The sequence below is a fragment of the Octopus sinensis genome, linkage group LG4 (assembly GCF_006345805.1).
Source record: "Octopus sinensis linkage group LG4, ASM634580v1, whole genome shotgun sequence".
Lineage (NCBI taxonomy): Eukaryota > Metazoa > Mollusca > Cephalopoda > Octopoda > Octopodidae > Octopus > Octopus sinensis.
Window position 1 is genome coordinate 104449176 of NC_043000.1, and position 14715 is coordinate 104463890.

Consider the following 14715-nt stretch of genomic DNA (forward strand, 5'->3'; position numbering starts at 1 on the left):
ATCATGCAAAGACTTGAACACAGAACTATAAGCAGTGAATACATGCATGCACACACACACATATTGGTGCAGACATGATTGTGTGGTTAAGAAGTTCACTTTGAAACCATGTAGTTTTGGGTTCAGTCCCTACTGCTCCAATGCTCAGCATCTTGGGATGCCCCAAGCTAACCAATGCCTTGTGAGTGAATTTGATTGACAGAAACTTTATTAAGCTTTCCATATGTGTGTGTGTGTGTGTGTGTGTGCATGTGTGTAATCCCACTCCACCTGCTTTCTCCTCCACTCCAGCTTTCTTAGTTGCCTTCCTTCCCCTCCCTCGAACCACCTCCATTTCCCATTGTCTTCCTCCACCTGCTGTCTCTACCTGTTACCTCTTTTCTTAAACTTTCTCTCTCCTGTGTGGTTAATGCCTAGCTTATCTGCTATCACCCTCTGTGCTCTCATGTGTCTGCTGCAGCCCCACTCCCTGCACCTCTTCTGTATTTCACTCCGTCATTTGCCACAGTTACTACTATCCTGCCCACTTGTGTGACTTGGGCCTCCATGTTATCTTGCTTGTTCTCAGTGCCTCTAGTGTCCCTTGGGTATGTCCCAGTGCGTCTTTTTCACCATCTCTTTCACTATTGTCCTCTGGCTCACCCTCCTTTCTTTTCCAACTGGGATCCCCATGTGTCTGCTCTACAGCAGGACACTATCTTTGTCTCTCTCTGCCTTTGATCTCTTGTTGGCTGGCACAGGGCCACCCACCTCTTAGGTGCTGCTCCCCTCTCCTAGCTATAGGAATTTTTCTTGCAGGATGCTTGGCAACCCTGTCAGTGCTGGTGTCACATGGGTGCATTAGTTTTGGTGCCACGTGTGTGTGTGCATGCGTGTGTGTGTGTGTATATATGTGTGGGTGGGTGCTGGTGCTGATGTTCATATGAAATGCACCCAGTACACTCTGTAAAGTGGTTGGCATTAGGCAGGGCATCCAGCCATAGAAACCACACCAAAGCAGACAATAAAGAGTGGTGTAGCTCCTGGTCCTACCAGCTCCTGTCAAACCAGCCAACCCATGCCAGCATGGAAAACAGATGTTAAAGGATGATGTTGATGATGGTGTATTGGTGAATGTTCAGGAATGTTGATATTTCACTACTTGTGCAAAGCAGTGTTGATGTTGACATTCATTGTTGACACTTTTGAACACATTTGGTATATAAAAATATCCCTTACCTGAAAACAGGATAAGCTTGACAGCAGGAAGAGCTGTAAAATCTTGCCTCAAATCAATTCCCAACTAAGCCATGCTAACATGGTAAAGTAGATGTCATTTGAACAAATGAACAATACGTACATATATATACATGCATGTAATAACATACATACTTCTTAACTGGCATTTTCCCTTCAATTGAAGTATAGTAAGTTTTGTCAAATTTTATCTTGTTTCTTTCCAGACCAGCCTTATTGATAAAAACTATGATGAAAAGCATTCTGTGTTTATTGCCAAACAAATATTCTGTGTTTATTGTCCAATTTTTGGTGTTGCAACCCAGTATACTAAATGTGAATGATAGAATAACATTATATTCATATTTTACAAACAGGAGTAAGAAATAGTACCAAAAAATACTTCATAATTTAAAACATTTTGGTAAGAAGCACAGATAAAAAAAAATCAGGAGAGACTTCTGTTTATATATAGATTTCAAACATTAAGATGTTGTCAAAACACTTGCCAGGATTACTCCTATTCATTCTCTATTCTTTCTTCATTTTTTTCTCTCAGTGAATTGTCTTCCCTCTGCCTGTGTGTTATCTTTTTCTCTGTCTCTCCCTTCTCTTCCTTCCATACTCTCATACCTTTTGATATAATAATGCTATTACTAATGGAATGATCTAATATATTAAAGTTTAACCCTTTAGCATTTAAACCAGCCATATCCGGCCAATAGTATTCTACCTGTTTTATGTTCAAACTGGCCAGATCTGGTCTCTCAGACCAACCCTACAATATCGTTTTAAAAATTAACAGCTACCTCATCAAAATCTCATAGCTACAAGATAATGCATGATTAATTCAAAACAATGTGGATAAAAATGGATTAATTTTGGCAGAATAATGCAAACACTAAAGGGTTAAGGTTATGGAAGAAAGAATTAGCTGAGTGCCTTCTGGTTTTTGGTTATATTTCTTTGAGTTCTGATTCCAATTTCCACTGAGGTATCATCCTCTCAAGGTCAATAAAATAAGTACTAGGGAGGAATTAGTGCTGGTATAATTGGCTATCCTCCTCTTCTTCATTGCTTGCATGAGTTGGGTTGGTCTTTGTCAAAACAACATCTCATAACTTGTGATACTTTAATATCTTCTTGAAGTTCAGCATTTTTTGACCAGCTTTCATCTCTTCTTCCAGTACCTTCCTTGATCATCTTCTGTTGCAGGTTCTTTCCGTTTGGATTGCTTGGCACTTTTTAACTTAACTCACATCCTTTGTACATTTCACTTATTCACACAAATACAACTTCTATTTTTTATTCTACAGCTATTTCCTCTTATGTCCAGTTTTTCTTTTAGTTTGTTTGTGCTGTGTCATTCATGCACACTCAAATTACATAGACAGCAGAACATGCTCACTTCATTTCTTTCTTGTCTTTGCACATCTGCCACATTCAGTGCCTATATTTTACTCCCATGAAATACCCCTCTTTACAAAAGTATCATATAATCTTCCTTGTACCCAGAGGTTCTCTTCTTTTTTGCCAACAGAGGTAATAGCTCCTTAAACTTTTCCACCCCATTTTATGCTTGCTACTATGCTTATTGTACACCCACCAGTTAAAGAATGTCTTAGCTACTTCTAAGGAAATTTCCTGGTATTTTAAGAGTTCATTTATTGCAGAGGTTCTCAAAGTGGATGGTACTGCCTCCATGGGGTCACTGGGCATGTTGAAGGGGATGTTAGTCTTTAAGGTAACATAATTAACACACTAAATTTTACCTTTAGTAGTAATTATATTACACATGATAAAACTAGTGATGGTTATTAAAATAAAAGGCGAAATAAGTAGTGTGCTGTGATTTTCTAAAATTAGGTTGAGCAACTGTGTAGAATCTATGCTGTTGCTCAACCTGATATGGAAAATTTAGCTATCAGGTATAAGGAAATCATTAATTTGCTATGTATAAAGTAAATTTACAACTTGCATCTTTATTAATTTTTAATCATTTCACTGTTAAAAGCTTATACAATCCATTTTTTGAGTAAAACTTATAAATCATCATCCACATTAAGTTAGTTTAGTCATGATACCTCTCTCACCACTCAGGTGGGTGCTAGGCATGATTACTTAAAAAGGAACACTACAAAAAAAAAAAAAAGGTTAAGAACTACTGATTTAATGAATGCTTTCACTGCTAACTACTTCTGGGCATCTGCTACATTTAAAGTCTTGTTCTAGTTTGTCTATAATCCCACAGTCTGTCTTGTATTTCTGTAGTATACATTATGATTATGAATTTTAGGGGAATTCAAGAAAAAAAAAGGGGGGGGGGGCAAAAATAACTTTTTTTCTAGGTTATTTTGATAAGAGCATTGTTTTAGATTAGATAATTTATCTGACAAATTAACCTGAAGAAGCATGGTAAAAATATTGAGTATGTGTGAGTTTTTATTAAGGAAAAAATGCTTGATATTCACAGAGGGTTTTTTTCTTTTTTTCTTGCAATATAAGGATGGTCTATTATGGAAAGATGTAACTCCACTTTGATTGTTTAATCAAAGATGAACAATCTTAAACTCTGCACTGTTTACAGTGCAGTATTTAGGAAAAACAAAACAAAAACAAAACAAATGAACAAACCAATGATCCTTCATTGATACTTTGGTCCATTAATCTTTATTCTTTGCTAATCGACCTGCAATGTTTTAATCCAGTTAGTGGTAACAGACTTTAGTGGTGACTATATAATTGGATTCTAAATAGTTTAATTTTTTTATTTAATTATTTTTGGTATCAGCCATGTTACTAGTTAACTCTTAGTATAACAACATCATTTGCACTGTGTACACTGAGATCTGACACAATTATTTGCATATTTATTCTTAACCTTTTTGTTATCATATTTTTAGTAACATATGCTGCCTTTATTTCAATTATATATTTTTTAATGAAAAATTTAGTAAAATAACTTTCTAATTATTAAGCCTGGAACAATTTAGCAAAAAATTTTGTTGGAAGATTATAATTTAGATCATTTTAAAACAGTAAGTTCATGCTATATAACTTGGGGCAGTCTCAAGCAGCTTGGTATCAAAAGGATTAGTACATCCAGACAGGTTCAGATGCCAAATATAATGGTTGCTGTAATGTATGTCATAGGAGAATAATTTCTCTTTTTTACGATGACTGTTTTCAACACACTTGGCTCATTGGGAGACTGGTTTAGGAAATGTGTCTCATCAGCCAGAAGCACCCAGATGTTCGAGCCTGAACCAAACTGCTAGTTTTTTGTAAAACATTTTTCTAGTGTATATAGCTGTATATATGCTACTGTATGCTGTTTACAGAAATCTACAGCTGATAGAATTTGACATACTTGTACAGCTGATGATTTTTCATCACTAATTAAGAAAAACATAGAACTTAAATTTCAGTAGAGTGAAAAGACTGTTGAATATGTATACCAGTGGTTCCCAACCTGTGGTTCGTGGACCCCTGGTGGTCTATAAAGGTAGTACTGGGGGTCCATGAACATGTTAAGCTGACAGACCTTTCAATATCCTGGGGTATCCTCATTTAAATAAAAGGGGTCCTTGGTAGTGAAAAAGTTGGGAACCACTGATGTACACTGCTTGTCATCTAACAATTATGGTAGTACCCACAAGACATTCTATTCAAGCATTGCATGTGCTGGTGAACAGAGAATGATGTCATAAATATCATACGTAGGATCTGAACTTGTAACATTCAACATATATAAATTGAAGAAATAAAGAAAGTTGTCAGAAATTAGTGTACATCGATAATCGGAATATTTATAATGATTAAAAATTTTTAATTTTTGTAATTTTTTTGGTTTTCTTAATTATTTGTGTGACATGAATGGTGTTATTTATTGGCTTTATGTCATACATGTTATAAATACATACATGGGTAATGGAACACAATTCTGGCTGATCATTGATAACATAATGTTGTGTGACATTATAGAAAAATGACTAAGGGGATTTTACTTAACTGAAATTAAAGTCATGATAAAGAGAAAATCATTAGCTTAATATTAATTCTGGGCAAGAATGACATTGGAAACAACTCCCAAATGTTAAAATTATTTATTTCCCTTGGTTTTCTTGACTAGAATTTATCATGAATTCACTGTAAAACTCCTGACTGTATAGGATTTGTCAGAAAGATATATTGTTGGCAACTAATAATGTAAAAAAGCTTAGGTTTGTTTGTTTAGCATACATCATAATCATAATCATTTAGCATCCGTTTTCCATGCTGGCATAGGTCAGACTGTTTGACTGGAACTGGTAAACCAGAGAGCTGTACCATGCTTTAGTCTGATCTTGGCTTGGTTTCTACAGCTGGACACCCTTCTTAATGCCAACCACTCCAAGAGTGTAGTTGGTGCCTTTTATGTATCACCATTACAGGTACCTTTTTTGTGTCATCAGCACAATTCATGACTATGATTTCACTTGGCCTGACATGACTTCTCAAGCATAGCAAACAACCAAAGGTCTTGATCATTTGTCATCACCTCCATGAGACCCAACATCTGAAGATCATGTTTCACCACCTTGTCCCATGTCTTCTTGGATCTACCTCTTCCACAGGTTCCCTCTACAGTTAGTGATGATTGACACTTCTTTACACAGCTGTTCTTGTCCATACACATCATAAGACCATACCAACACATTTTTTCTTGTACACCACATCTGGTGCCTCTTATGCCCAATTTTTCTCTCAAGATGCTTACACTTTGCTGTATATGCACACTGACATTGCTCATCCAGTGAAGCATACTAGCTTCATTTCTTTAGAGCATTTGCATGTCCTCTGCAGTCACAGCTCATGTTTCACTGCCATGTAGCATGGCTGTCAACACACAGTTATCATACAATCTGCCTTTCATTTTGAGGGAGGGGTTCTTTGTTGACAAAGGTAGAAGCTCTCTGAACTTTGGTCAGCCCATTCTTATTCTAGCAGCTATGCTCTCAGAGCATCCTCCACCACTACTGACTTGGTCATGCAGGTAATGGAAGCTATCAACTACTTCTAAGTATCCCCACTGGCATTTGATGGAGTCTATTTTCTGTACATTTCTTGTGTTTATTGTATCTGTATATCTGCCTCACACAAAACTATTTTCCCTGTTAACCTTCTTCTGATATTGCTGTATCTCTTATGCATCCATAGCTTGCACCAGGTACATCTTATGGAATTTCTACCTACGCCTTTCCTACATATTGATCAGGGTCGTCTACCTGAAGAGATTTGTGATATGTCTGCTTTCCTACTTACTAAGACCTGAAATTTCTACTCTAGTTCTGATAGTCACTCAAGATATCTATATTACATTAATTTCACCTCTTTTCTATGAGTCATTTTTCTATCTCTAAATTATGTGTGATTTCTGTCAAATTTTATATGTTGGTTAATATGTTATGCAACCTTCCCAGATAAGGTTATAAGTTAATGTGTACTTAGTTTATCATCATCATAATTATCTATTGATATTTTGTGGCCTTGGATTTTCACTATTTAATAAGGACATAAACTCTTTAATTCAGTACTTTTTTTTGCTTTCTTTGTTCACCCAGATAAGGCTGCTTCACTGTAATGGTGGTCTATGTGGGGTTTTAAACTCAGAATGTATGGATCCAAACTAGCTACTACAAAGTGTCTCATCCAATGCTGTAACAGTTTCACCAGTCCTTCACTCTGGACTAGTATCCATCTCATTCACAAAGGATGAAATACAAAGCTTACTTCAGTAGGATTTGCAGAGAGTCACAACAAATACCCACAAGGCATTTGATCTGACATTTTAACAACACTTGTCAATTTGATACCTTTTGTATATTTATTGTTTACAGTTTTTTATTTAAAATTATTTATATTACACTTTTTTATAATATGTCTATGACCCAAAATAATTATTAAAAATGTATTTTTTTTCACCTTATTTTTAGAAAAATTTGAAGGTTATAAAGAAAATGTTATCTCCTCATTTAGTCACTTCTTCATTGCTATCTAAACAATGAAGTCATATATGCATACTTATTATATCAAACTCTGTTACTGTGGTCAACTTTGCATCCTTAAAAGTTAAATTTGACTAGCATAGCTTTTCAGTTACTGCTCACAATATACTAATTTTCAAACTTGGGATATTCAGAAAAGAAGTAATGCTCTATATCAAAGGCTCTCAACCCATTTTGGCCAGAGGCCCCCTTTTCACCCTTGGAGTCACAATGAGATAAACATGTTGTCTATTGAAAAAGTACTCTTTGGTACAAGTAAATGCCCATGAAATCATTTCAAATCTTTCCGATTTCCCTTATCAAAACAGCTAGAACTTGTGCAACTATCTGACGTGTACATTATTGTCACCCGGAAAGAGGATTTTTCATGCTCAAGAAAGAGAGTGTATTTGATAGAAATTGTTGAAATACATATGTACTTCATATGAGTAGCAAATTATGGAGGATGGTATTCACTGTACTTGGATCTAGTTAGTTTGAGTCACAAAATCAGCCCCTTTTAAAATGACTTTAAAAAATCTGAAAATTTATTATATTAAACATTCATTTCTTATTCAGGATCTAGTTTTGTTTCATTCACAAAATCTGCATTTTTTAAAAGGAACTAAAAAATCTGAAAATTGGTTATCTTGATGCAGTTTTCCATGCTTATTCCTATGAAGCCTTGAACTTCTGGAGAAGAAATTTGCCACACACAAAATTTTTTTTCTAATTCGTGGTTTTAAAATCTACAGTCCGAATCTACTGGTCGTTTCTCTTTATAATTTCCAAATAACCTTTTGTATACTTCAAAATCAAAATTGTGTAAATATGTGTGTCAGAAACAGTAGTTAAAAATTAAGGAAATAGATTTTTGGGAGATTTCTTATAATGACTGACTTTTATTCTATTATTCTGATGTCTTCTGAAACTTATACATATACATGTATAAATACATACAGAAACATACAAATACATACACACACATACATTTTTACAGAGTTAGTTTTATATACATCCTTGTATATGGGTTGGTGCATAATTATTATGGCTTTTTTTCAACAAATTTATTCAACACAAACATCTTTAAATGACAAAAACATCTTTAAATGACAGAGATGGTGAATATGCTCCGGAATAAGCATTTAAAGAGATTTTTGTTACATATTGTTATTGTTTTTGTTGAATAAAATTTGTTGAAAAAAAGTCACCATAATTATGCACCAACCCAATATAAATATTTCGGCATAGTTACACAATTGTGCCCCAAAGATTTGCTTCTGCATAACCTTGAGAAAATTAAATATCTCTTTTCTACAAATATACTTTAGATCATGTAGATTCTGATTAAATTGGAATTCATTGTGAAAACCATTTGTCCTTAGAGGAGTTTTAGAAAATTCACACCATTAGGCTTTGATGTGTATCTCTCTCTCTCTCCATATATATATGTGGGTGTATACATATTGTTTTAATTATATCTTTATACACACACACATACACACATGAATGACTGGTACACTGTCGTTTACAACAGTCACAAGTATCTAAAATTTCTTCACCACTGTTCCAACTTCATTTTTCCTCTTAAAAAGAAGGCTTTCGTCTACTTGGACTATATGCACAGCTATCTGTTGGCTAATATTGCTGATGGATATGCAGTATGTCACTGGCATTTCACATATGACGTGAAAAAGTGTGAAAACCGTCAATTGACTTTCTTCTATAAAAGTACTAAAATATTATTTGGAAATTATAAAGAGAAACGAATGCTAGATTCAGACTGTCAGTATTTTAAAACAACAAATTAAAAAAAGAAAATGGTGGGTGGGAGATTTTGTTTTGCTGCATAATCATATCAATTCCATTATACAGAAGACAGAATCAAAAACATCTAGTAAAAATTCGTAAAAATACAAAAATTACAAGGAGTTTTAGCACGTGCTTACATCATAATTCCACCCATTCATATATATATATATGTATATAAGTGTGTGTTTGCTAGTGTCTGTTTTTCCTTTGGTTTTTGTTTACTTATACACATCAACAAATGACCCAATAAGTTACTCACTGTGTGGTTGTTCAATTTGCTAGAAATAACAGCCAAGTCTTCCTCATACTATGCTCTTGTTAGTATTAAAGGAAGGGAAAATGTTTACTCCTCTCTATCATTACAATTAAAATTAATATTCTTGATTTTGTTCAGCTCTATGAATTTAATTTTTTTTTAAATGCTTCTGTCCATTGCTTGATACAGAAAATTGGAAAATCCTGACCAAAACAGAAAAATTCTAACTTAAGAAAAAATATAGAAAGAGAAAGAAAAGATTCTGTTTTCCAAAGCCAAAAGATGTGTTTTTAGCTGGGATGTAATTTTATGATTAAAACAAATTCAGAATTTGACTTTCAGAACTTACCACATTATCTGGTGTATATCCACAATTCAAATGGGTACAAAACCTAAAACAAATGTGTGTGTGTGTATGGTTGGGTCTTTAATAGCCAGGGGTCAATTTAAGTTCAATCGCAGAAAGGAATTCAAAACGGCAACAGACGCAATCATATTCATACAAACGCACCCATACATACACACACATACACAAATACATACCTGTCAGCCACTCTCAAAAGCCAGTTTGATCCAAAATTCTGACCACCATTCTTTATATATTTGGGCACACACACACACACACATTCAGCTTTCCGCTTTTATTCATTACTTTTTTCTTTTAATTGTCTGCCACTATTCATCTGTTTTTTGGTTTTGTTTTGGGGGCTTCACTTTAGCAACACCAGTTACACATGATACCAGGAATTTGCTTGGTGTTGTCAAAGTGGAAAAAAGTTTTTTTGAGTTTTTGAAAATTTAAAACAAAAACACATGGTTTCTTTAAAACCGACTGTCACAGAAATGTGAAAATATGGCTACTACTCGTTAATTCCAAATTAATAATTACTGAAGACGAGGGTCTTCCAGCACCTCACTAGCACCCCCAAGTCTCCTAACGACCTCCCCCTAGTGTCTCTTTGCTCCAAAATGCATCCCTTGAGCCTCAAATGGTCCCCGGGGTGGGGGCATATGGCCCCTGTTGAGAACCTTTGCTCTATATCACAGACATGGCAATGTTTTTAAGAAGCTTGTTTTGGCTTCCATCATTTTGGGTTCCATTCCACTTGGGCAATTTTTCTTTGGAGTTTTGTTGTGATTATAGACAGAGCAGTTACTTCTACATTGCTTTAGTTCATGTAATTATTGAGAATGTTCTGGAGAATGTTACATATAATATAGTGGTGTCACATACAAAGGAAGATTTAGATTTACCTCTCATCTTCTCCACCATGTAACTGGAGATTAGCACCTGCCCATAAAAGCCCATAAAACATTTAGGAATCATTTCAATATTTTGACATATTGCACATCAGCCTGTAAGCTAATGGTTGTTATGGAGGTGCAGTGTATCAGTCAAGACATATTATACCTACTTATTTAATGAAGCTCACGAGTTTGGCTAAATTTGTGTCCTGTGTGGAGAAGTGGAGTCTGATGTTTTGAGACTGAACCTTCATCTGACAGGAAAAATAATGTAATGAAAGGCTACGATAGCAGAAAATATCAATGAGGGAAAAGACATTTATTTTGAGTGAATTGGTTCTTGTGTGTCTGTAAGAGATGTGTAGTACAGCAATGATAGTGATTGTGGAAGTAGTAGAATTTCATAGACAAAGTTGAGTGTTGTAAGTCCCTGCAGCCATTGATCTTGACTCTGTTATGACCACTGACCAGGTATCAGGCACACTATATATAGCCAATGTCAGTCAAAGAAAAGGTGCCAAAGACAAAATTGTTAATGACAGTCCCATATATTGTTTATATATATTGTTTGCATCTAAACACAATGATTTTTGGTTTGATTCCTAGGAAGTGAATTGGTATTTGGGACTCTGCTAATATTCCTGCTACAGTACCATCTGGTTGATGAACACTATCTCTTGTGACTTCATTGACAAGTGCTCACTACTGTGATCTGCTTTAGGTAGTCTGACAGCAAATTTTATATAGAATAGCTACTCAGTCACTGTTATCAGCTCACTGCCAACATAGAATCTCATGCTGATGCTTACCAACAGTAGTATCAAGTATGATGGTTCACTTGAGACTGAGGAATGGCTGGTGGCAGTAGTTATGGCCAAAGTATGTTAGTTTCTGTTTGTGCACAGTGTTTAACAGGCTGGAAAGCTATTGCTATGGCAATGATAAATTCCTTTCTTAAATGTAGACTTGAAAATTTGAACAAATTATGTGATGGTTTGATATAACTTTCTTTTTATTTTAATTAATTATTCAGGCTTTCAGTATCATGGGACCTCTACCACACAACCACAAAAAGAATACGCATTCGAGGTAAAAATTTTTTTGTTTCTTTGTTGACTTTTTTTGTTTATTGGTCTTCTCTCTCCATCACTACCACTAATACAATCATATCTGCCACTGCTACCCCCCACCCTCACTACCACCATCATTACCACTGCACCCACCATAATAACCACTTTTTTGAGTAGCACAAACATCTTTCTTTTTTTTCTTTATGAGAATGGGGCTGGTGCAAGTCTAATAGAATAAATACCATTACTATTCTGGAGTTGGTTCAATTGTCTATAAGCCTTTGTCTACAAAAATTGTGAGCTGGATGAATCAATAGAGTGTCATGCTAAATGTTTTGCAGTATTTCATCTGGCTCTTTGATTCTGAGTTCAAATCCTACCCAAGTCAATTTTGCCTTTCACTCTTTTGGGGTCAGTAAAATGAAGTACCTGTGTAGGATTGAAGTCAAGGGTATCAACTTACCCACTCCCTTCAGAATTACTGGCTGTTTAGAAAATGTTGAAGATGCAGAAGTAGGAGGAGGAGGAGAAGAAAAAGAAGAAGAAGCAAATGAACATCACTGTCAGGACTCATGAAAAAGTACTTTTATTAAGATTATTTAATAGAAAATTGGGCTTTTTTATACCAACAAAAGGTTTTGAATATTTAAAAGTACACACAAGGTGGAAATGATGGTGTGTCCTGAGCCATTTTATTTTGCTTTGTTTATTAGTAATTCAACATGTTCAACTCTGTTATAGTGGAAGAAGGTTGGTAGGCTTGCAGGATGTAGTAGTACTGAACATGCCACCCCAAAATCTTTGCCCTGAAGATCACTCAGCTTCTCTGGTGTTGTACCCAATTGTGGGAGCAAAGAGGAAATCAATCAGACTGATGGGGTTAGAAAAGCTGGTTAAAAGAAGTAGGCCAAGGTTGGCAACAGCAGAGGCTGTAACTACACCAGCAGGTTCTGAGACGAAGACCATATCTGCAGCCACTGGTCTCAAGTCCAAGGATAATCAGAGTGGAATTTATCTTCAGTGCCATTTTTACTGATCACCACTGCCACCACTCTTCAACCCCCGGGACTTTTGATTTAGGCCATTGTGAAGCCAAGAGATTTTATCCTGTTACACAAAATTGGTGAGAGGTTCCCAGCAGCAGTTTTATTCCATGAATTTTGTGATGATGGAAAAGTGATAGTGACTGGAGAAAGGTAAAAAACCATCAGGAACAGTAAAAAAAGTGACAAAAGAGGGGAAAACAAAAACAAAAATGAGTCCAAATTGAAGACCTATGTTAGAAATTATTATTATTCTTAAGGTGGTGGGCTGGCAGAATTGTTAGAATGCCACACAAAATGTTTAGAAGCATTTTGTCTATCTTTACATTCTGAGTTCAAATTCTGTTGAGGTTGACTTTGCTTTTCATCCTTTTAGGGTCAATGAAATAAGTACCAGTTAAGCACTGGAGTTGATGTAATTGACTATCCCCTTACCAGGCCTTGTGCCTTTAGCAGAAAAAATTATTAATATTAAAATGGTGAGCTGACTAAATCAGTAACATACTTGACAAAATGCTTAGTGGCATTCTTGTGGCTTTATGTTCAAATTTTGTCAAAGTTAACTTTGTTTTTCACCCTTTCAGGGCTGATGAAATAAGTATCAATTAAGCACTGGGGTTAATGTAATCAACCATCCGACCACTCACAAAAAAGAAAAAAAGAAAAATTCAGGCCTTGTGCCTGTTTTAGAAAGGATTATTATTATTATTGGATTGATGGAATCTGCTTAGATGAGATGCAGTTCGGTTTTGTTCCCGGGTAGAAGCACCACTGATGCCATATTCCTGGTTCGACAACTGCAGGAGAAATACCTAGATAAAGATAAACCTCTCTACTTGGCTTTCGTGGACTTGGAGAAAGCCTTTGATAGGGTCCCCCGATCCCTTATCTGGTGGGCAATATGGAAACTGGAGATTGATGAATGGTTAATAAGGGCTGTACAGGCCCTATACAGAGAGGCCGTTAGTAAGGTTAGGATTGGCAATGAGTATAGTGAAGAATATACCTCAGTATATTTTTCTGGTTGAGAATCTGGCATTGTCTTCATATTTTTTAACAATTTTTTAACCATTATTTCTCAAATCATTTTGAAGAATGTTTCTATTTCTTATTTCTTGTGGATTTGAGTGACTCTTTAAATTGTTAGTGTATTTCCCCATAGAATTGTTTCTAGTTACATTTTCTGTTGAATATTTCTTCTGCTTATATAACCTTCTATTTATGCTAAAGCTTGTCCTTGTTTGGACTGTGTATCTTATATCATGTTTCTTGAACAATGTTTTTGAAAATGTTGTTTCTACATTTTTCTTTAGATTCTATTTTTAGCTTATTTCAGTTTATAATAAGAATTTCCATGTTGAATTTTTGTGTTTAACATCTAAAAAACATTTTTGTAGTCTTGTGTACTTGCAAGTAAAATAAATAAATATCATAATTTTATACACACACATGCATGCACACACACACACACATTCACACACACACACTCACGCACACAAACACACACACACACACACGCACACATTGTTTTTATGTTGTTATGATAAGAACAATTTTACATTAGTCTGATCAGTTACTCCATACTTTTATAGAGTACAAATATATAATTCTTACACACACATATTATTGACAGTGACTTCAAAGTTCCAGGCAGCTAAGCCATCATTGGACTGCAGCCTAGCTGGCTAAAACTTCGACGTCACTGTCAACAACATTCTTGTGTAAGAATCTCTGTCTCTCTCTCTTTCTTTATATAAATAAATAAATAAATAAATAAATAGATCAAAGGTTCTTCCTGAGTCATGAGACCAGTTTCCCAGATTCTGTGGTGTATATATTCTCTCCTTAGATGGGATGCCAGTCCATCACAGGATTACTCATTTTTGCCAGCTGAGTGGACTGGAATAATCCCTGGTTTAGGAACCAAAAGTACAATCATAAGATTGCAATATCCTAACCATTAAACCATGTATCTCCCCATATGGGTGGTGCATTGTGTTCTTGTGCAAAACACCTTATACACTGTGCACCTTTTCAGTTTATGTCAA

The 14715-nt window shown here is 35.2% G+C and overlaps 1 protein-coding gene across 1 annotated transcript in view; it reads left to right on the forward strand.

Annotated features, from left to right (window-relative positions):
• Positions 1–14715, forward strand: part of LOC115210878 (hydroxyacid-oxoacid transhydrogenase, mitochondrial) — a 51064-nt gene that overhangs the window by 17823 nt on the left and 18526 nt on the right. The window contains exon 3 of the mRNA XM_029779648.2: positions 11588–11643. Coding sequence (XP_029635508.1) covers positions 11588–11643 — 56 coding nt within the window. The remainder of the gene's footprint in view (positions 1–11587; positions 11644–14715) is intronic.